The 21,621-nt window shown below is 40.2% G+C and overlaps 1 protein-coding gene across 1 annotated transcript in view; it reads left to right on the top strand.

Moving 5' to 3' along the window:
* Positions 1-21,621, top strand: part of PCNX2 (pecanex 2) — a 151,856-nt gene that overhangs the window by 126,716 nt on the left and 3,519 nt on the right. Inside the window, exons 27-33 of the mRNA XM_057407050.1 lie at positions 3,295-3,528; positions 5,673-5,776; positions 12,968-13,112; positions 14,294-14,524; positions 14,958-15,232; positions 16,243-16,427; positions 20,995-21,443. Of these exons, the coding sequence (XP_057263033.1) occupies positions 3,295-3,528; positions 5,673-5,776; positions 12,968-13,112; positions 14,294-14,524; positions 14,958-15,232; positions 16,243-16,427; positions 20,995-21,443 (1,623 nt within the window). The remainder of the gene's footprint in view (positions 1-3,294; positions 3,529-5,672; positions 5,777-12,967; positions 13,113-14,293; positions 14,525-14,957; positions 15,233-16,242; positions 16,428-20,994; positions 21,444-21,621) is intronic.

Genomic DNA, 21,621 nt, shown 5'->3' with positions numbered 1-21,621 from the left:
GCCAACCTGCTTGTTTAATTAACTAGTTAGAAACAAAACTGCATGTGAGAATGAGTTTTTCATTTCAGAAGTGGGGTTTGTGGCTATAAATTAAATTGGTTTTAAGTATTGTATCTGAACTAAAAAATAAAACAACCAAAAAATTGTATCTGAACTAAAAGAACAAAAACAACAAACCACCAAACTTCTTTAAACTCTAATGAATATATTGCTACAATTGTTTCATTCTACTTCAGAAAGTAACCTGGACACAAATGGGTGCAAGCTGATATATGACTCAGCTTCTGATGTTGAATAAGACTGAAAAAAATCTCAGTCTAAGCTGCTGTTTAAACTCAGCAGCTTATTAGTTTTTATCAGTGAAGAATTGTGCATTGTAGACTGGAACTTTTTTATTGCTTTTAAGTCAATTAATATGTAGAGGACTTGTAAGGTTCATCACATGGGAAGTGAAACTTAACTGAAAGTTAGCTTAGGGCTTCTGGTTCTGGATATAGCTGAGAAGCAGCTGACATAGGTAGGATCACTTAGACAAACTTTTGTCTCATTGATAGAGGTGTGGCTCATTGATCTGGTTTTGAATAAAAGGGAGGTGGGTTTAACAGGCTCCACACTACTGCGGTATGCTGGGGCTCCATCTCCACTGTATGCAGATGTTGCTATGTCCACAACCTACTTTGAAGATGTGAAAATCAAATCTCTTTTGGTCAGATTTAGTTGAACCAGTGCAATAATGCTGCATTGACATGTCTTCATTTTCAGACAGAAGTCGGTCTTTTAATCTACTTGTCATTTTAGGGAAGGATCAACACAAGATAATAAATAATAACCTGTTAGCAGTTTTGATATTAGCCTGGGCTGGAGGTCTCTTCGGTAAAGGGAGAGCATGCTCAGGAGATCCCTTCTTTAGAATGGCGCTTCCCAAAAGACAGCTATATGGAGATTTTCCCCTCCTGTTCTTCAGGTTATTGGTTTCTTCCATAAAGAGCTTTGATAAGATTTGGTAAAATCCTTAGCACACCCTCAGAAGGTGAGAAGATCTTATTATGTATCAGATCAGCTTTCATCCTGTTTATTTAGTACTTACCTACAGATAAACAATATCAGAAAGAGAGTTGAGAATTCATTCCTTCCCCAGCTCTTTCTTATGGGGGAACCTTGAGCTGTATAGACCCTGCACAATTCCACTGTGAACATTGTAGAGCCCTGACATTTTCCTTTTAATTGCATAGGAAACTGATATTAAGAAGAACCCTAGTTAATGCAGAATTCAGGTCACATAAATCACAAACTCAAAAACACTTGGGCTAGAGTTTCTGCAGCAACTGCATTTCCATTGCACTCAGCATTTGGAGTGCTTCCAGTTTATTCCTTGTGGCTTACAATATTGTAAATATTTACCCCATTATTTCTGAATTGCCATATAGCTGAGGATGTATTTGTGCACAAAACAAAGAAGAGGAAGAGTTACTAAGAGCAGAATTTAATTAGGTGGCAGAAGTTCCTCCTCTTTTTATGTCTGATTGTAAGTCTGATTTTTCCCATCTGAGCCTGCTTCTCTGTAAACACAGGTGAGACTAATAAATAAAGCAAACTCTTATCTTGAAGATCAACAATGAAAATGTTATGCTTTGTTTCAGTTCTTCTGTCCGTCAAGAATAATTATCATATTGGTCTTTTAAACAATGAGTTGCACTGAGTGTCTTATTCCTAAGACGTATTTATTTCATTTGCAGTTTCTTTGACAGCCCAGAAAGGCCCATCTTTCTTCTTATAAAAGGATTTTATTCTCCACAAATAAAGTGGGTCAGCTCCTGTAGCCATTCTGCATGTCTTTTGAAATAATATCCTGCCCAGCTACTGTGAGATTTTTCCCTTGTGCCTCTTCCATCTTTTTTCAATATATTCTTATTTAAACATATTTTAGTATTCGTGAGGTCTGCATTTGCTGAGTGCTGTGTTTCCAGCTCTCATTGTTTCTGCATGAATCTTTAAAAGACTGATTTGTTCTCCACAAGTCCAAAAGTTAAAGGTCCATCCTCAGTCTGTATCTGTCTGACTTGTCTTTTTCCTCTGGAGTTTAATTTTTCTCTTGCTTGTGTATTTTTCTGCAATTTGAAAGATAAACTGTGCAGGGCATCTGGGAGTTTTTGAAGGGCTGGGAGTGTTTCTGCCCTTTTTAATCCATCAGATTCTCATTTTATACATTTATTTGCTTAATAATATTTTAATTGCATGGGCAAAGTAGAACTACATCTTCAGTCATGTTCACTTGCTGCTCATTTGCTTTGGAATCCAATTCTAAAAGAATATATTAATATTATAATATAATTGTAAAACATTATAATGGGACTTTCCAGCTGATGCCACTTCCCATTGCAGTACTGTGTCTTCTCCTAAGTTTCATATTCTTTTGAAAATATGTTTTAAATTTGGTTCAGATAGATTATTTATTTATTTATTTATTTTATTTTATTATTAATCTGATGGCTCCATACACAGCAGTTAAAGGGGCCTAAATGTAGGAACTCAGGCATACCTTTGAGATACGAGTGTTGCTGCTTTCAAATATTTCTGCCTTTGGTAAAAGAGCTCCTGCAGAATGCTGCTTCTCCTTCAGTGCTTTAAAAGCAAATTCAGTTACATGACGTATCAGCTTCTGAACCTGACATACAAGAAAAATCCATTATTCTGTATGGCCTCATTGTGATGTTACTAAATACAAAAAGAAAATGGCAATTAAAACAGGTTTTCAGACTTGCGTTGTCAGATCCCACCCTTGTGGTTAAATCATGGTTCATGGAACTGTTTCTGTTAAAGAATTAGGAAAGCTTCATCCCCAGAAAACAGAAAGTTCATGGAGAAAAAAGAGAGTCGTGTTCTGAGCATGTAGCCAGCTACTACTGTGTTTTCAAAATATGCCTAAGCTTTATCAATATCACCTTCTTGGTGATAGACTATAGAACCCCACTAATATTCAGTAATTTATGCCTTTGAATCCTGGAACTCTGTATTCTTATCATAGCGTATTGTTTGTACTTATTTTTCTTTAAGTCAGAAGAGTATTAAAAGTGCGGCTTCTTTTTCTGTTGTCTTCTATTTAGATATCAGTTATTATCAGCATTCTAACTTGAAGAGTTTTGTGAAGCAATGATGCCAAGTAGTAAAAAATCAGAAAAATACGTACTATTATAGGTAGTTAATGTGGTCCTCTTTGATTTGCCCTGTTCTGTGCAAAATTTATCTGTTTTAATCAGAAGTAGAGTATCTAACGTTTGTGCATTTTGTCGACAGAGTATAATATACTTTACAGCAAGTTCTCCCAAAATCCTTGACTGGATAAAAGACGAATCCATCCAAAAGATATTGCAGCCTTATGCAAAGTGGCATTATATTGAACGTGACTTTGCGATGTTTAACATTAACATAGATGAAGATTATGTTCCATGTCTCCAAGGAATAACAAGAGCTAGTTTCTGCAGTGTTTATCTGGACTGGATTCAGTTCTGTGCAAGAAAAAGGGTGGAGGTAAGCTTGCATTTATTTATCTTTTGGTAGTCACAGTTTTAATTCCTGGGATGAGAGTTAAATGATGCATAGTTACTCTTCTGCTTGCTCAGGATTAATACAATAAAATTTATTTCATTTAAGCTGTCAAATTTTACATAAAGGGAAAATGCATATTTAATGGAATGGAAATATGTATTATGGAGACTACACCCATGCAAAATTTAAGAAGCATTAGTGTTTGAATACAGAACCACCTCCTTATTGTGCACACTTCCAACACTGTTCATTTCATTAGCTCTAGAATGCGCAGATACAACAAGTGCTTGCAGAAGTGCGAGCAGGGAATGTCATTCGGGGAAAGCTCCATTCAGGGAATGTCATTAGTCATTCAGTGTTACCGGTGTTGGGTCCCTTTGTACCCTTTCCAAAAATTTGCCTACATGTGGGTATAGCTGGTCTTCAGATGGTAGGGAAGTGCATAAGAAGCTCAGTGGTAGTAGAGGTCACCTCTTAGAGCTCATAATTCAAGTATGAACGATGCTACAAAAATGCATGAAATGATCTCACAGCTCTAGAAGGTCAAGGGCAGGTTTTCAGCTACACGTTCAAATGCTTTGAGCCACTAAGATTACTGATGGTCAGCAATCATTTGTTGGAAATGTGTTCCTGTATTTCCATGGAATACTCAAAATAGGCCAGAAGGAGAATGCAGTTTCAAACAAGCATGTTCCCTTGATTTAACTTTCTGATTATTGCTGATGACAGCAAAAAATGAGAAGTGTATCTTTCCTGGCCACTATGCACTCTTATTTGTACATTTTTCATTCAGGATCACAGAGTGCACATCCCTTTTGCTACCAGTGACCTTAGCTGGCATAACATTGATGAACCTTAATGTTTCTTCTCCACTTTGGTTCCTTCTCATGTCTTTAACCCTAAACACCATTCTACCAGTTCCTCTGCATATCATTGCATTGATACTGGTTTTATTGAATTGTCCTCTGAGCCTTCCCCACCATCTTCTCCTACTGGGAATGTTTAATCTCTTTTCCATCTCCATGTCTCAACTCCCAAGTTCTGACACTCGAAGAACTGCGCGGTGCAGGGACAGCCACTATGAAATGATGCTTTTTCACTCGTTATGTGGCTGAGACTTTCAAATTGAATAATATATTTAGGGATACCAAATAGATTTAAAGTTTATCAGTTAAAAGAGGAAAGGAATGCCTGAATTAGTGCACACACACACATATTTACATGGCTTTTGCATCTTTTTCTTTTACCTCTGTTTTTGTAATTCACTGACTATATAAGAATATAGTCCATGTTGGCGATAAGGTGTAAAAAAAACTTTACTGTACACATAGAAAAATCAAATGACACATGAAAATCAATGCATTTTAAGAAGGAGCTTCAGTCCCCATTACAATTGGCTTCAGTTTTAGAGTCAAAGAAAGCTACAAGAGGTCACTCATTGCAGGGGCTGAAATAATAGCCTGTATCCTCCTGAAGATTCACATTCATGAAGGGTTATTTCAGTTTTTTCCCTCCTGCTTGATAGTTCTCTTTGCAAAAATTTCAGTAAAGAAATTCTTCTGAGCTAGGAAATGAAAATGAAATGTTTTAACTGCTTGTTAAAATGTGAGGTCAGTGTCATCAATGGTATACATTTTAGACATAGTAATTCACTAAAGATGTGTCCCTTTAAACCTTTCCAAATAGATTGTTATTCTGGAATGTAAGGTGGGTTTTCTTAGGCACTGTGTCCCATGAAAAGGGGTTTGGCTGCCTCAGGCTGAAGCATCTCTCAGCAATAAGAAATCTGCTCTGACTTAGAATGTCAGATCTGGGAAAAACAAACAAACAAACCTGCAAAAAAAGCCCACTGCCATCAAAGCTCCCCTCCCTTGGGATCTCTCCACCTGAGATTGAAATGTTCTGTTTCTAGCCAAGGGGCAAAATAAGCTTGAATTTTGCAGAAAGCCTTTGATGGCAGTGATCTTCTTTCTTGCTCTGTTTAATTGCAAGGAATTGCAAAGAATGTTTCTGTGTGTAAGTCCAGTTACATGCAAATTTTGTGAATGTTACCATTTATACTATTGCAGTGCTTATAAAGATGGTACTTGCATTTAGAATAACATGAGGTTATTAAAACTTTGTAGCATCTGGACAGCGATGAAGATTCTCCTCTAGTGACACTTTCCTTTGCCTTGTGTATACTGGGTCGAAGAGCTTTGGGAACTGCAGCTCACAATATGTCCATCAGGTAATTTTTAAGAATCCTTATCATAAAGCAAAGACCTGTTTGTCTTTTTTCACTTAATGTGGTATCTCAGCAGGAGATTAGATAGTAAAGTCTCTTTCCTCTACAGAAGAGAAGCCTGTTTCCTCTTTCTTCTATAAAATAATTTGTTTTCTGACATTGCTGGTCATCTTTTACTTTGGTAGCTGACTGAATAATTGAGTTCTTCATTTCATAGGGCAAAGCAGAATTTTGCATTGGAAGAATAGATACCAATGGTTATTGTGTTGACTTATGCCTGGCCTGGCTCAGCATTCCAAATGCTGGCTCCCTCCAGAAGAGGAAGAAACTGCTAAGTCATCTGACTGAAATCTAGTTACCTAAATAATAATATATCCATAAGGGTCCTGTATTTCTCAGGGCTATATTCACATTTGTTTTGCCACTTCATTCTGGTGACTGAGGAAGGGAGGACCTTGCATCTTTTGAGACTACAGCTTTGTCTATTCTCAGTCTACCTCACTCATTCATTCATTGATTCATTCATTCGTCCAAAACACTTCCTGGAAAGTTTAGTTTCACTAAAACACGCTTGATTAAGATTGCTTCTGAACACATTCTTCATCTTACATCTCCATTAAGGAGTCTTCCATTTTCACTAGCAGTTCCGAGTTGTCTGGATACCATTATACAAGCTACAAGGTACTATTTACATTGTTCTATAGATAAGGCATTTTATTAATGAAATAATCTTTATGTTAACAAAATCAAACTTCTTACCTAATCTTAGATTTTTATTAGATGTATTTGAACTCCCTGTGTTCACAGGAGTTTAGTAACAGTAGAAAGTTTGAGTAAATACATTTGCTAGGTGACCTTGCTGCATTGGCACAAAACTGTGAGGAAAGGCAGCTAGCCCTCTATCAATGTGCTCCTTAGAGAGGTTTTGTTTTACTAACAAGCAAGCAAAGACAGCATGTGTGATTTTGAATGCATTCTGTGTTCCAAGATAAAACAGTCCTTTTAATTATTCATTTCAGCTTTGTCATCTGTTTAGATGTTTGTAGTATTTGGTTTTATGTCTTCTTTTTTCAGTCAGTCATGCAAGATGTTTGTAGCCCACAGCTTACTTCTTGGTGTGCTGCTTCTTCCTGCTTTCTAAAGTGGCTTTGTCATCTCTTTTCTACTAGTTTGCACATTCCCTTCCTGTAGTAGTTTTCTTCTAGGTTGAACTTCCTCTCCCTTCATTTCTATGCACTCAAATTAGTGTGATATTCAGTAAGCCATTGATATTCCTAAAATTGCCGTATTTTTTTAAATGATCCAAATTGATGTGCATCTATGATTTGTTTTTCTTTTGAGAAAAGATTAAAGTGATTTTTGGTCTGGAGCTGCAATAGATATGTCACAGCCGTATTAGAAACGCTTCTAAAAATATCACACAGGCTTCCTAAAATTGTCATTATGTTGCATGTACTTTCCACCAGATCTTAAAACCTTCATTACAGTGTTTTGGCACTAATACAGATACAATAGCAATGTCACCTATTTGTATTGGCTTACATGGTTAGTAGCTAATGCAAAGAGATAATATTATCAGAGGCTTTCTAAAGCTTAATATGGAAAGTATGAATGTCAGGGATAATTATTTGCAACGTTTTCTGTAAAGATTTAATACTAATTGCAGGAGTTGGCTGTAGCATGGCTTTTTAATACCTGCAAAATTACCAACAAACTAGATCAGTTCCTCTCTTTTGATGAGTGGGCACTCCATACTTAAAAATACTTTCCTTGGTGAGAAAAGATCTGTAGAAAGGCAAAAAAAAGTGGTAGTCCTATGCAGCACACAGCTCTATCCCTGTTTTTCCAAATCTATTCTATGTAATCCTGTATCTTTAATTAAAGTCCTGGCTTTCTTTTTGTTAAGCGAGTGCTCCAGGGCAATACTGAATCATTGTATTTTTAAAATGTATTTTGTGACATAAAAGGGATTAAGTGGAAGCTTCTGTCAGTATCTTTTTCAGTGCTACTTCACAAAAGCTTTCCCTAGAAAAGTTTCACTGTGGAAAAACTGTGTCACTTACTCACCTGGTTAAATTACCTCTAATCCACCTCAACTGTCAGAAAGATTTGGAGGACAAAAAGGAATCCAAGTAGCACAGTTCAAGTTATAAATTGCTGCAGCTACAAAACATGACTTCAGCTTGGTGAGATAACTAAGGAGCAAGGTGGGTATGCTACCCCCTGATATAAAGACCTTGATCAACAGAAATCCCCCAGATACACTCACTTCAGCACAGGGGGCAGCTCTTACTGTACTTACTGTATTTACTGCTTCATAGAAATCTGCACAACTTATTTAAACACAAAGCAGCAGTAAGTCAGCGAGGCTCCAGTTGGTGTACAAATATACAGCGTGCCAGGGGGAAGAGGACTTTTCCAACATGTACAATGTGCAATGCTGCTGAAGCCAGAAAGAGATGTTCCTGAGGATCAGCTTTAGGCACTGAAGGCAGGTCTCTCTCCCCTCTCTCTGGTGGAGATACAGCAGCTCTTACAGAGGGTGATTTAGGGCATTTTTGCTGGTCCTCACCCCCCAGCTCTTGGGCTGTTGCAGATCTGCATTCAGTCAGATGGGAGCAGTATCTCTCATTCAGTCAGATGGGGAGGAGTATGCTTCACAGTCATTTTCCTTGGAAAGGTGCCATGATATTCTGGGGACCTTTTGGAGCCTACTTGTGCTGAAGAGTGCTTTAATTTTCTTCAGAGATGGTGTCAGAGCAGGCAGTTCCACAGCCAGCTGTGTGCATGAGGGGGATGTACTGCGTGTGCAGCTGTTGGGAGTTGGCCGTTCTGTAAGACATCGGGGCTCCTAACACACGCTCTGTCACACTCGAATGCTGGACTACAAAAAATTACATTACTTGGATTACTCTGGTAGGCACTGAGAAGTGACCTTGAACTTCATGAATATGAATTCTGGCTGTGAAGCATCTTGTGTACAACGCTGCTAGAGGTTTCGTGATGAGTTTGAGATGTAATGGCCAGATAGGCATTGTATTCTTCTCATGCTTATTTCTATGAAGTGTTTAGATGTGTCCAACGTAAGCAAACCAGCCAGGAAGCTGTGCTCTGCAGTCCATGTTTTGTTCTTGGTGGTAACTATGCAAGTCGTAGGGAACTTTCTCTGGACTAAGCCTAGCCCTTGCTGTAGCTGAAGAAGTAACACTCATCTAACTGCTGCACAGAAATAGTAATGCAAAGGTAATGTTATGCTACAGAATTGAGATTCAGGTTTACACTGTGTATGTAAACTACCAATTTGCACTCATTTACACATGATTTTGTCTAATCTATTAATCAGTAAATGTCACTGTGTAAACCAAGATTTTAAATGCACTTTTATAATGTATGTAAATAATTATTCAGTGTCCTCGTTCATGTAAATGTCAGTAGAAACCCAACGTTAACACTAGATTACACAATAAATGCATTCATTAAGAAGGCAGAACCTTGCTATGCAAATCACTTGCTCTTTTAAAGTCCCATTAGGAGGCATCCTGCACAAAATGCAGTTTGAAGAGTGAGATGACATTACCATTCAGTTATTCAAATATGAGTGATATGTTTAGGTGTACATTTGTAAAAAAAATACTTAAAACTCCTATTCAGCCACTAGACCTGCTGGTAAATAAATGCTTACGCGTATACATGTAAATAAATGTACACAGTTCAAGTCTGCAAAAATACAAAAATCTCTCAAGCGTCTCTCATCAGATACTTCCAACACTACAAAGCCTGGATGCTCACGTCCCCTGAGCTTCCTTTGGGCATTATCACTCAGAGTGGACAGAGGGTTACTCCAAGGAACGCCTCTGCCTGGAGGAGCCACTGTTCATGCTGAAGCCCAGGGAAGCAGCTGGTCCTGTTTGTTCTTTCCCTCCTGGGCACCACATTGCACTGCCCAGCATCTGGGGGGAAAGAGGTGGAGGGCTACCAGTGAAAATACTTCATTCAGATAAGCTGGGACATTCAGGTCATTACCAGCTCACAGGCATGCGTGTTTCTTCATTCCTTAAATAAATCTACAGTTAACACTGAGAGAGGTTGATAAACTGCAGACAGAGGATGGGTTTTGATGTGCAAAATACACACAGGTATATTCACCAGCTCATTAGTTTTCATCCATGCTGTTTTCAGGCTTGCAGCAAATGCTTTTAGTTTCAGCTGTTGGACCAATGTAAGGGGTGCAGTAAGAGCGAATATTTGTTTTGGCTCTGTTGCCTTCCCTCTGGTATTTGTGGTGCTATTTAATCCCCTTCTTTCTGTACATTTGAGGGGCCGACAGTTCCCACACACCTACTAGTCTTGTTTTAAAATAGCTCACAGTTGTGGCAGCAGCTTTTCGGGTGTTTAGCTGAGAGGGTTAGAAATGTTGCCAGAAATAGTAGTTTTGTCTCTTCCTGATTAACGTCATTCCTCTGGCATGCAAATTTACCTCAACTAGTTTCTAAAATATTTTGAATGAGCCTGTAACTACAGCAGATTACTAATTGAGGTATAGTAAAACTGGGCCAAGAATGCAGGAACAACCTTGAGTAAGGACTGAGATCAAAGCTGTTGGCTTTACAGCTTCCTTATAATCTCACTAGAGTCTTCAGGAGATAGCATAACAATGGGAAGAATAGCAGTGGCTGTATTTATGTGGATTAAGGGCTGCGTGTTACAGCAGTAATGGCTTGAGATAGTGTCACATTATAGGCAGAATGTACCCAAAAGCCTCATTACAATTGGCGGGAGAATAAAAGATGTCCAGAGTTTTGTGAATACAGCAATCTCCTCCAGACCTCTCTCCTGGAAAATACGATACAGAAAATAATTGACTTTCAGCCTCTCACAACTACTGTCACCACTGCTTTGCTCCTTGTAGCAGTCATATTTGTTCTTAAAAATGCTCGTTAGGGAATTCATTATGCAGAGGTATGAGAAATGGATAAAGTCTTCCCAAACTAAGCACAGTGAGAACTGTGTGTGCTTCTCTCCTCTCTGTCTGCTGATGCTCAATTGCAGTTTGCATAGCTGTCCTAGTCCTGGCCTTGCTTTCAGTTGGTACTGCTGTTCACAGCAGCCTATTTAGCATGTGCTGATGCCTGTAAGACACTTACATGGTAAATGCAAACTCTTTGTCTGCTCTGGTGTTCAGATTTGGCTCTGAGAGCTTCTAATGGTGTAAAAACCAATTCTCCTTCCTGTCTACTCCTCCCTTCATCCCAGCCAACTTTTCAGAGCAAATATGGGGGGTGCTACATGGGGAAAAACTATACTAGACTATACTATCACCATTAGGTGCAGAGTTCATGGTAGGCTATTTTCCAGTGTCACCCTGGGAAGAATTGTTAGATACAGCAGTGTTTTTACCAGGCAAGGATTCAACTATGTATGCTGGATGTTGTCTAGTGGGTGGGCTAGTGAAAGGACCCTTCCTGATTTCTAGACTTTTCAGAGGAGATGATAGTCACATATTTCACCACATATTTCACACTGGCTGCACCCACTATTTTCCCTCCTCCCACTTGCCCTCTAGGGCTTTCCTAGCTATTAAGTAGGATCTGGGGATATTACCATATTCTAAATTGTGGAGATGATTAACTGAAAGTCAACGGGGATCAGGACCTGCTCCTTGAAAACACGTAACTCCCATTGAAATCACTGCTTGAATGTTTTGAAGATCCATGTGTAAGTGCCTGTCTCACACAGGCATGTTTTAATACATAACATAGTACTAATAAATGCAAACCAGTTAAGAATTCACAGGAGCTTCCCAATGCTTCTCATGTTCCCAGCAGCAGCAGCAGCCCTGCCTTCCTGACTGGCCTTGCTCCCACTGATTAGTTGATTTTTATAACACAGTGCTTTCACAGAGAGAACTGGTATCCAGCTGCTCTTCTGGTAACAGCATATATATCTGTCCATTTTAATTTCTAAAACATGCTACCCACCAAGGGCAAAATTAGAATGTTTGTGCTGCAGATAGGCCAAGCAGTTCTCCCTCTCAGAGAAAACATCTAAATGACTCTTTTCTTCTCCCAAAATAATTAAGAGAGCTCAATTACGTGGAAAGATTATGCATTCTCTAGAGAGAGCCAGGGCAGTAATGAAAACTGCCAACATCTTAATGCAGCTTCTCCTCAGAGCCTTTACAATCTGAAAAATCAACTGTTGTAAGAGTGAGCGAAATCTTGGGAGGTAGGTGAAACCATGTCCTGTGGGTTTGCAGGAGATGCCTGTTTTTAACAGATGATTCTGCTTTCTTCAGTTTCGAGCTCACTTCTTCAGGGCAGTATTAGGGCAGCAGTCCTGCTACAGGCATTATACAAGTGGCTGTGGTGTTGTGGGAAACTTGTGGTTCAGGGTGCAGACTGGAACTGAAGGCTAGTTGTTTTTTCTTTTCCCTTAGAAAAGCCCTTTTGAGGCCCTTTTCTAACAGCCACTTGGTTTTGTACTTTTACCTCTTGCTTAAGTCTCAGGTCCAGACAAACCAATATCCAAGGTCAGGCAGAACTGGTTACATCTAGTTTCTTATATTAGAAAAAAGAAACCCAGTGCACATTTGCTTTAGGGCTCGTTGTTTCGATATGAAATGCCTGTCATTTGACTCATGCTCTCACCTGGTTTGCTGCACAGTCCCTGAAGCTAAGTATTCTTCTCAGTACATCTGGGTTAATGTTCACATCTGGGTTTGAGTTTCACGACAGAAGTCTCAGGTTTGCTGAAAATACTTTTTACAGCTGTTTGTTTTTGTTTTTTTTTTTTAATTTCACCTCACGAGGAGAACTGCTCACAGGGCTGATCAAGGCACCTTCACATGAGCAGGCAGCTCCTGCCGCCAGCACAGCACTTGTGGAGCAGCTGGCACTCTTTGACTTGGTCTCTCTGGCACTGCTGCAGAGTAGCAGCACCTTGCGGCAGTCTGTGACCCAGCCACCCATCCTTAGGACATCCTTCCTTCCAGGTGCCACACTCGTTCCATGGCTAATTGCTTACAGGACAAGCAGAATGAAAACCACCGACCCCGAGGAATGCTTTTGCATAAGAAGTGTGTGCTGCAGCCCCGGCTTTATACCCACTGCTCAGTATGTGGCCAATGGCTGGCAGGGGTCCAGCCTGGTGATCTGGGAATGACTTTTGTGAGTGACTGCTGCCTCTCTCTTACAGCTTGGACTCTTTTCTTTATGGGCTCCATGCACTGTTCAAAGGAGACTTTCGGATAGCGGCAAAAGATGAGTGGGTCTTTGCAGATATGGATCTATTGCATAAGGTTGTTGCCCCGGCAATCCGAATGTCTCTGAAGCTACACCAGGTAGTGTCTTCTTTTATTATTTAGTTTTAGTTTTAATTTTTAATGTAATACCTGTTTTCTGAGGGAAACACAGGAAACCTTAGAAACTGTCCAAAGGAGAGAGGGAAATGGAGTGGTTTTGCCTTATTCTGAGAAACTTCCTTAATCAAAATGGAAAAGCTTGGCTTTTATTTATTTTGCATTCCCTTACCTTCTTTTCTGTACCCCTGCTACGCATTTTAAACCATGCATATTGCAGAGCTTGACCCTCCATTTTTCATCAAAACAAAACTGACAGTCATCTCTTATCTTACTTGTGTGGACCCTATAGTTTTAGATTGAAAAAACCTACATGAATTAGACTGACTCCACTGCTAATTTATCAGTCTTTTCATGAATGGCAATACACATGTAATGCTTCCATATGTTAAAAGACAAGAGCTGAGAGGAGAGTGGTTTGAAGGGTCAGTGTCATGGCTGTTTGTTTGATTATGTGAGGTTGATTCTGACCCCATTCTGTTTTCAGTTGTAAAAATCTGGCACATTTCTATTGAAGTTGCTCCAATTTCTTCAAGTCAACCTCTGTATAGCTTGGAGTTAACAATGTTCTTGCTCTGACACATGATGATTTAGTATCGTATGCTTTTATCATGCATGGTATTTATAACTGCTCTAAATGTAACTGAAGTGGAACTGCTGGGAATTAATATGCGAGAGTTTGACACAATAATTTTATGAATGTTATCGCTGGCTGTGTTGCTGTGTGACAGCTATAATAGTAACACAATATTGTGATATGTGCTGATGGATTCCCAGTCTGTGCTTTTGTTAGTGTTTTTTTGTGAATAAAAATAAGGATTTCCAGAAGAACTGTGCAATGCCCCAGGTGATTCTGATCCCCCTCCAGCTTACCCAAAAGCTCTGCCTCCCAGGGTTTTCCCACTCTATAAAAAGAAAGTGGCTAAGTTGGCATCCTCTGAGTGTCTTTGTCTAGTGGAGGCATGAGATCAGAACAAGTTACAGTAAAACAAAAATTGTACCTTTCTATATTACTGTTAAATTACTTGTCTACATCCCCAAAGACATGCTGTATCAAGTCACTTGTGGGGTCAGCTGGCAACTGTTTGAAAAGCTAGATTTTGTTTATTGTGTTTTCACAAATATACCTGACTTTTTTAATACTATTTTTCCTGTGCTACCAGGACCAGTTCACCTGCCCAGATGAGTATGAGGACCCAGCAGTTTTGTATGAAGCAATCCAATCTTTTGAAGAAAAGGTTGTGATTTGTCACGAAGGGGACCCAGCCTGGCGCAGTGCTGTGCTTTCCAACAGAGAGGAGCTGCTAACCCTGAGACATGTGGTAGATGAAGGAGCAGATGAGTATAAAGTTATCATGCTCCACAAAAGCTACTTGAGCTTCAAGGTTATCAAGGTACATACACCATCTTGCTAATATTGCAGTAATTTAGGGCTATGGTAACTAATAATAGTTCTGAGCAACCTGGCCAAAAGGAGAGGTTGATTCTAGTTACTGGAATGGGGATTGGATGCTAAAAAAAGCTCTCTTCAGTTGACTTCCAGTTTGCACCCATATGCTTGTGTATCTGAAATATCATTCCCGCCTTTACCAGGGAGTAGCTGCAAAAGTTCACAGCACCTATTGGTGCAAAGACATGAGGGTTTGCACACACAGCTATTGCCCTTCTACCTACATTGTGTCATTCAGTGTCCCTGCCCATGGCAGGGGGTTGGAACTAGATGATCTTAAGGCCCTTTCCAACCCTAACCATTCTATGATTCCATGATTCTGCATCTTAAGCAGCAAACACTTCCACATGATCCACATGTTTTTAACCCATCTGTAGGTCAACAAGGAGTGCGTCAGAGGGCTTTGGGCTGGGCAGCAGCAAGAACTGATATTCTTACGCAATCGTAACCCGGAGAGAGGAAGCATTCAGAACAATAAACAGGTCTTGAGGAACTTAATTAACTCTTCATGTGATCAGCCACTGGGATATCCAATGTATGTTTCCCCTTTAACCACCTCGTACCTTGGGACACACAGCCAACTGAGGAACATTTGGGGGGGACCTGTCAGTTTGGACAACATTAAAAAGTGGTTCAAATCCAAATGGTTAAGGTAGGTGTTACATTTTGGTTATGCAGATAGAGACCCTGCAGTCTTAGTTCCACTGTATTTTCTATTAAAAGAGAGCAATTCCATAGTATGAGTAAAAAATTAATGGCAAATAACTCAGAATATAACAAAATAGCCCTACAAATACAGCAGAAAGCAAATTTATTACATATTCATGGCTTTTAAGCGAAGATTTCTGCATGTTCAAGACGATTCATTATCAAATCACTTAGCACTCCAGACATTTCCCTTATTCCAGGAAATTTTACTGTTTATGCCTTGTAAATAAGAGCATCTTTTCTGTAACTCAGTGACATGTCAGAACATGAGTAAATGTGTTGGCGGGTTATGCTCCAAAGCTTTGGCAATACAGATTATCACTCCCAAGTCTGTTCTTGACCAAAACACTTCTAAAAATTTACTTGCCACCAACGAAAACTGCCTGACTTCCCATAGGTAAGCATGATCAGTGTCTGACACATTCTGTCTCTCATTCCTGCGTACCCTGTTCATACAGCAATAACTCATTCTTGTCTCATTCCCTCCACCTGGCCTATCGCCATAGTGGCTGAGGAGAGGCAGCGGACCAGGGAGAGACTATAGGAGCCACCTTGCATGTTAAGACCTGTGCTTAAATGCCAAGATTAGACCTACTGGCTTAATATGTTAGTTTCCCACCACACAGCTCATTCCCACTGAGCTCCCTCCAGTCCATTCCTCTTCTTTGCTACTCAGTTACCAATGCAAAATCCGATCTTTAGATCTCACTGTAACAGCAGATAGTCTCACTGGGCTCCAAAGCCAGGTAACATAGACAAGGAAAGATTTGGTGTGTGTTGTATAGAGTTTTGTTCCCAGGAAGCTTATCATACCATCTTTGTCATCTCATAAAAGGCAAAAGACCTGCAGCAGTACGAGAGAGTACAGTTATACATTGTAAGGGCACTTAACAATGGTGACAGAAATTTTTGTGCATAATAAATGGATGACCACGTGTGTGTTCCTGCCAACAGAATGCGGAAGGACTGCCATGCAGCTCACCACGAGAGAGGAAATGTTGAAGAGGTGGATGGTGTAGGGGGTTCTTCGTCTAGCAGCAATCGTGCAGGCAATTCAAGCCAGAGCAGTAGCTCGCAGCCTACCAGAGATGGAACACCTCAGTTGCAAGCTTCATCTCAAGAGGTCCACCAGCGTGCAGGTACCTGCACAATTTACTTGGCTTTCTCTGTAGTCCTCTCCTGAGGGGTCATGCCACATAGGCACGGGTTTTTGGAGCGTGCTTATATCCAGTGGAAAACTAATTTTAGAAAGAGGGAGCTTTGGCTTTTCTGATGACCAAGCATGCAGAAGAGATGGCTTCCTGATACTGTTCCGAGTATTTATGGGAAGGGGGGAATAAGACAAATGTGATTCACCAAAGGTGCTGTTGTCAAACTTCTTTACATGTAACTTTTGGACTAGGAGGTTCCACTAGCAATGCCAGAATGAGAAATGCGGGTGTGAGAGAGTCTAGCTGTGCAGTGGAGAGAGCCCGTAGCACAGTGAGCCTGGGATTCCTGTTGGCTGGGAAGTGAAAGTATGAAAACATCTTGTCGTGGTTTAAACCCAGTCAGGATCATTCAGACTCCTTAATTATTATTAATCATTCAGACATCTTAATTATCTTGGAAGGACCATGACAATTTATTTGAGGAATTAGTGTGACTGTTCATCAGCACATGTGGAGAACAAACAAATCAGAAATAACTTTTTATGTTTCTACAGCAGTTACCAAAAGAAGATTAAATGTTGTCAATTGTTCTGTCAACTAACATCTAAGCCCTTCTCACATTAAATTATGGAGTCAAAAATACTGCAGACATATCCACAAGGTAGAACTACTGGCCTTCGCACTGGAAATATACATTAAGTTTGGCAGTGGGTCACTGAGAGACCAATTGCTGTGGGATCAGGACTTTTAACGCCAATTAACTCAACCTTTCAACAAGTTGTGGTTATTACTGTACACATTAAAGGACAAGACTAGAGGGCTATGACATTTGTTTGTTTCCTGTTAGAGCATTTTGACCTCTCATTAAAGATAATAGACAGGACTAGAGAAAATCTTGCCCTGAATATAAATCATGTTGCAAGAATAAAATAACTGCTGCTTTTAATTGAGTTTAGCATTAGAGGAATCCTCATGTGCATACTCATAACTTGACATGGCAGTAATCAGAATGGCAGACTTAATTGTGAAATAATGATCCTGAGCACACCATACAATAATGAAAGTTAATTATGAGTCATTTAAAAGGGTGTACTGGGCGCCCAGAAAACCACAATCAAGAGAGAAGGTCACAGTTAAGTACAGCAACCTGGCTTTGAGGTAAAATGAAGAAATGCACAACAAATGCAGGGAAGTGGAAAATAGCAAATGCAAATCAGTTTTCAGTCCTTAGAGACTACTGATAAGAGAAAGAGAATTGAAACAAGGAGAAGTTTCTGGCTAGCACCATTAGGGCAAAAAGATGAAAGTGGGTTTGTGGGTTTTTATTTTTAGAGATTGCTAGAAGAAAAAAAAAATCCTAAACAGTTATCTCAATCCACCACTATACAGAATGGCAGAGTTGTCAAGGTGTAGAAATGAGAAATGTCTGGTTTGTATTGCGAAAAATGCAGATGACCTGTTTCTGTGATCTGATCATGAAGTAGTTCCATCCTAACAGCTACAAAGAACATGAAGGAGTTGCTATAAAAGCTATATGCTTAACTGAGCAAATCCAAATGACTCTCATTCAAGAAGGTTTTTAAGAGAGAGCTGGTTAAATAGCAAGCTCTTTTTGATCTTCAGTAGGTATCAGGACACTTCAGGCAGTTCCAGAGGATGGGGAAAGAACTCATGCTACGCCCATTGCTTAAAAACCAGAATGATAGGGTTACTTGGATAATGCATGTCTGTCAATCTGACTTTGGTTCAGGATGCTGTTGGCCTGCTATGCGCAGTCCTAGTGCCCTGATTTTAGAAGGACATTTTTGATTTGAAAGAGGTTCAAAGAAGAGCCAAAAAATGATCAAAGATCTGGGAAATACATCCTGTAGTGAAAGATTAAGAGCTTTCAAACAATTTATATTATAACAGATGCTTTGATCATAGTCTGCAAGTACTTACCTGGGCAACAAAAGATGCCCAAAGACTGCTGATTCAAGCAGACTTGGATGTAAGAGAGCTAAACAAATTCAGATTTGAAATCAAGAACATACTTTTTAAAGTGAGAGTAAATAAATAGTGAAACAAGCGACTGAGGGTTAAAGAGGGTTCTCCGTGACTGGAGATACTGGATGCATTTCTTAAAAATCGCAGTAGCAATTAGTAATACCACACAGACGTTAATTCCAGGCAGTTCTATGGCCCATGCTATACAGCACAGCAGACTAGATGATCACATCAGTCCCTTCTAGACTCATAATCTATGAATTGAGTGCATTTAGTGTTTTCATATTTCATATTTCATATTTCATTTTGCAACCTGGTGCCACTGAGTCTGCAAATGCAATGAAAGCCCTATATAAAAGTGCAACCAAAATCAGGAGCATTGGTGGATACGTGTGGGGTTCTTCCCCAAAGTGTCCTTATTTCATGATGCAGTTTATAGAACAGCCTTTGTTTCGTAAGTGCTTTCAGGGACAAGAGTTATTTATGTGTAGACACGGGTGGTCTCCTGTCCAATGCTCTAACCACTGCATTTGGGATGAATATAGAATACTTTTGGACAGGGGTCAGCTTGGCAGTTTAAATCACAAACAGATGTTTGGCCACGTTAGCCCCTGCACAAACTAACACACCGTAGCCCCTCTGTTCTTAATTCCAGTCTGTTCTTTTTATTCAGAAAGGGTAACGTATTCAAATAACCATCAGATGTAGAAACCAAGCACTTCAGCAAAACCCCAGGGTCTGAAGAAACTGAATCCCTGTGGAGGCCAGACATGCACTCAGCTGCCCGCGCAGCAGCCAGGCCTGACCCCAGCGCAGTGCGTGCCCTCCTTGTTGATCACATCTAAGTGCCAAGGACATTGGTAATGTGGCACACAGGAGCCATATGCATCTATCCTGTTGCTCTCAAGCAGAGACATTGGGGCTTTTATTACAGAGAATGCTGCTTTGCATTGCATGTCTTAGGAAAATTTTATTGTTTGGAGTAAAAAAAGAACTACAGATACAGTGTAAAAGGGGTGTGAAAGTGTCCAGTGCTTGCCAAACCAACTAGGTTTTAGTCCTGCGAAAGAGCTCCAGTTAGGTTGTAGACCAGCTCTGCCATCTGACTTTCTGCCAAATAACCTAAATTCCCTTTGCATCAGCATCTGAAAAATGGGGCTAATGATACCAGCCTCTGGAATGTGGGTCTGTGGATGTAAAACAGCATGTTTCAACTATATAATGTGAATAGTCTGGATATGAAATTCTGCATTACTGGAATCCTCATGAATGCAGCAAACAGTCATGTTTTTAGAAGATAGGGTGAGATTTATGTTCCTTTATGCCTGCAAAATTTCACTGTCTGGAGGAGTTTCAGTGCTTCCCTCCCCTCCACAGTTTGGGTATTGGGAAAAAAAAAAAAATTACCAACCTAGAAATACCTGCCAAAAACACTTGTTTCTGTGCTGATGGCTCTCAACAGAATTTCTGGCATCAACTCTCTACCCCACAGCTATAGCAAGGAAACCAAAATACCAGCTTGTGTTAATATTCGGAGTTTCCTGTAAAGCAGAAAAGCCAAGCAGGCACTTGCATGACTGGGTATGTGCTGTGTAAACCTGGGCTAGAGCGTGTCGTCAGAAACACGGGCTTGCCGTGTGTGCCAACCTGCTGTGTGCCATCTGCAGAGCGCCTGGGTACAAGCAGGTTTCTGGTGTGTTGACTGACCAATAAGTTATTTTCATTCTATGCCTATTTAACTATGCAAGCATAAGAAATACAGAAATTACTTGTTTGAATGATGTAAGGTGTTGATATCAGTGTTAAAAACGGGGGTGTACATGTTCAGGAAGATAGTTGTCCAGGCACGTGACAAGAGCTTATCTAATACTCTCTGTATCCAACTCTCTATATCTGGTTAAGACATTTCAAGAGCCTTATATGGGTCTCATTCAGACCTCCAACAGACTACGCTAACTCAAGGTGTTCACATCTCTTCAGTCTGTGATATATATATCACTCTTGGAACTCAGACATAGTTTAGTGTTAGTCTTAACAACTATCTGAATGCTGCAGTCTTCCACTTGGTTTAATTCTCATTTTCTCTTTCCCCATATGCAGGAATAATTCTTCTTAACGTGCCACTGTTTTAACTCACAGCTTTTTTATTTTACTGTTGCATTTAATTATACCGAGACATGTAAGTCAACGTCCCCTACTTTAGTGTGGTTGTCAAAGGGGAGTGGATTTATAGCAACACAATGCTCAGCCATTCACTGGGCAGGTTAAAATGTACATGGTAGAATAGGTGTGAGCCTGTGATTAGATCACTCTCCTTGGGCTGTCTTTCTTATTTTCCTCTCTTTTGACTGAGTGCAGAACCACTGGAGCTGTTCTGCCCAAAAGCCTGTAGTGGAAAACACAGAAAGGTTCATGGGTTTAGCCATTTGTTATTTCTGGTATTCATGGGATTCTTATGCGGACAAAATTGGCACTGATATGCCAATAGTAATATGTGCAAGTGGGGCACTGTTAGCATGGAGCTCATCAGGACGCCACTTACTTAAATATATTAATCTTTCTTTTAAAGGCAGGAGAAAACCCAGGAGTCAGTCCATCCAGGCACACGCTGCTTTAAACCAAAGGCCTCCTGCTTCCAGTCACTCTGGACCCATTGTAGAAAACCGCCAGCCTTTCATGCAAACATCTACATCTGCCCATGAAATTGCCCGAAGGCTTTCTAGTAGTCAGCTGTCACTCCACAACTCAGCAACATCCGTGTTTTCCCGGTCCCCGGCTGTTCCTGTTGCAGGCCAGCTGACTGTGCAGGACAGAGCTGCAGCAATGCTCAGGTCCAGTCTGGCCTCTTCCACCAGCTCAACTCTCAGCCTGCTGTTCGGCAAGAGAAGTTTTTCAAGTGCTTTGGTGATTTCTGGGCTCTCAGCTGCAGACGGAGGTAACACCAGTGACACCCAGTCGTCCAGCAGTATGAATATTGCCATGGGTCCATCTGCAAGAGCAGCAAGTCAAACAACTCGGGTAAGGCTGAAGCCAAAATAGCAGAATGAACTGCTGTCCTATCAGGTTCTTGAACAGTCCTCACCACTATTTGGTTTCTTCCTTCTCACTGGTCAGAAAACAATCTTCAGAAACAACATCAGGATTTTGGTATTTGTTTTGGAGTTTGCTGCATCACAGTGAAAATGAGACTGTTTAA

The sequence above is a fragment of the Pezoporus wallicus genome, unplaced genomic scaffold (assembly GCF_028554395.1).
Source record: "Pezoporus wallicus isolate ANWC-B61680 ecotype Strahan unplaced genomic scaffold, APGP_CSIRO_Pwel_v1 scaffold_6362, whole genome shotgun sequence".
NCBI lineage: Eukaryota > Metazoa > Chordata > Aves > Psittaciformes > Psittacidae > Pezoporus > Pezoporus wallicus.
Note: the sequence above shows the minus strand (reverse complement) of the source record. Positions and strands in the feature narration are given on the sequence as shown.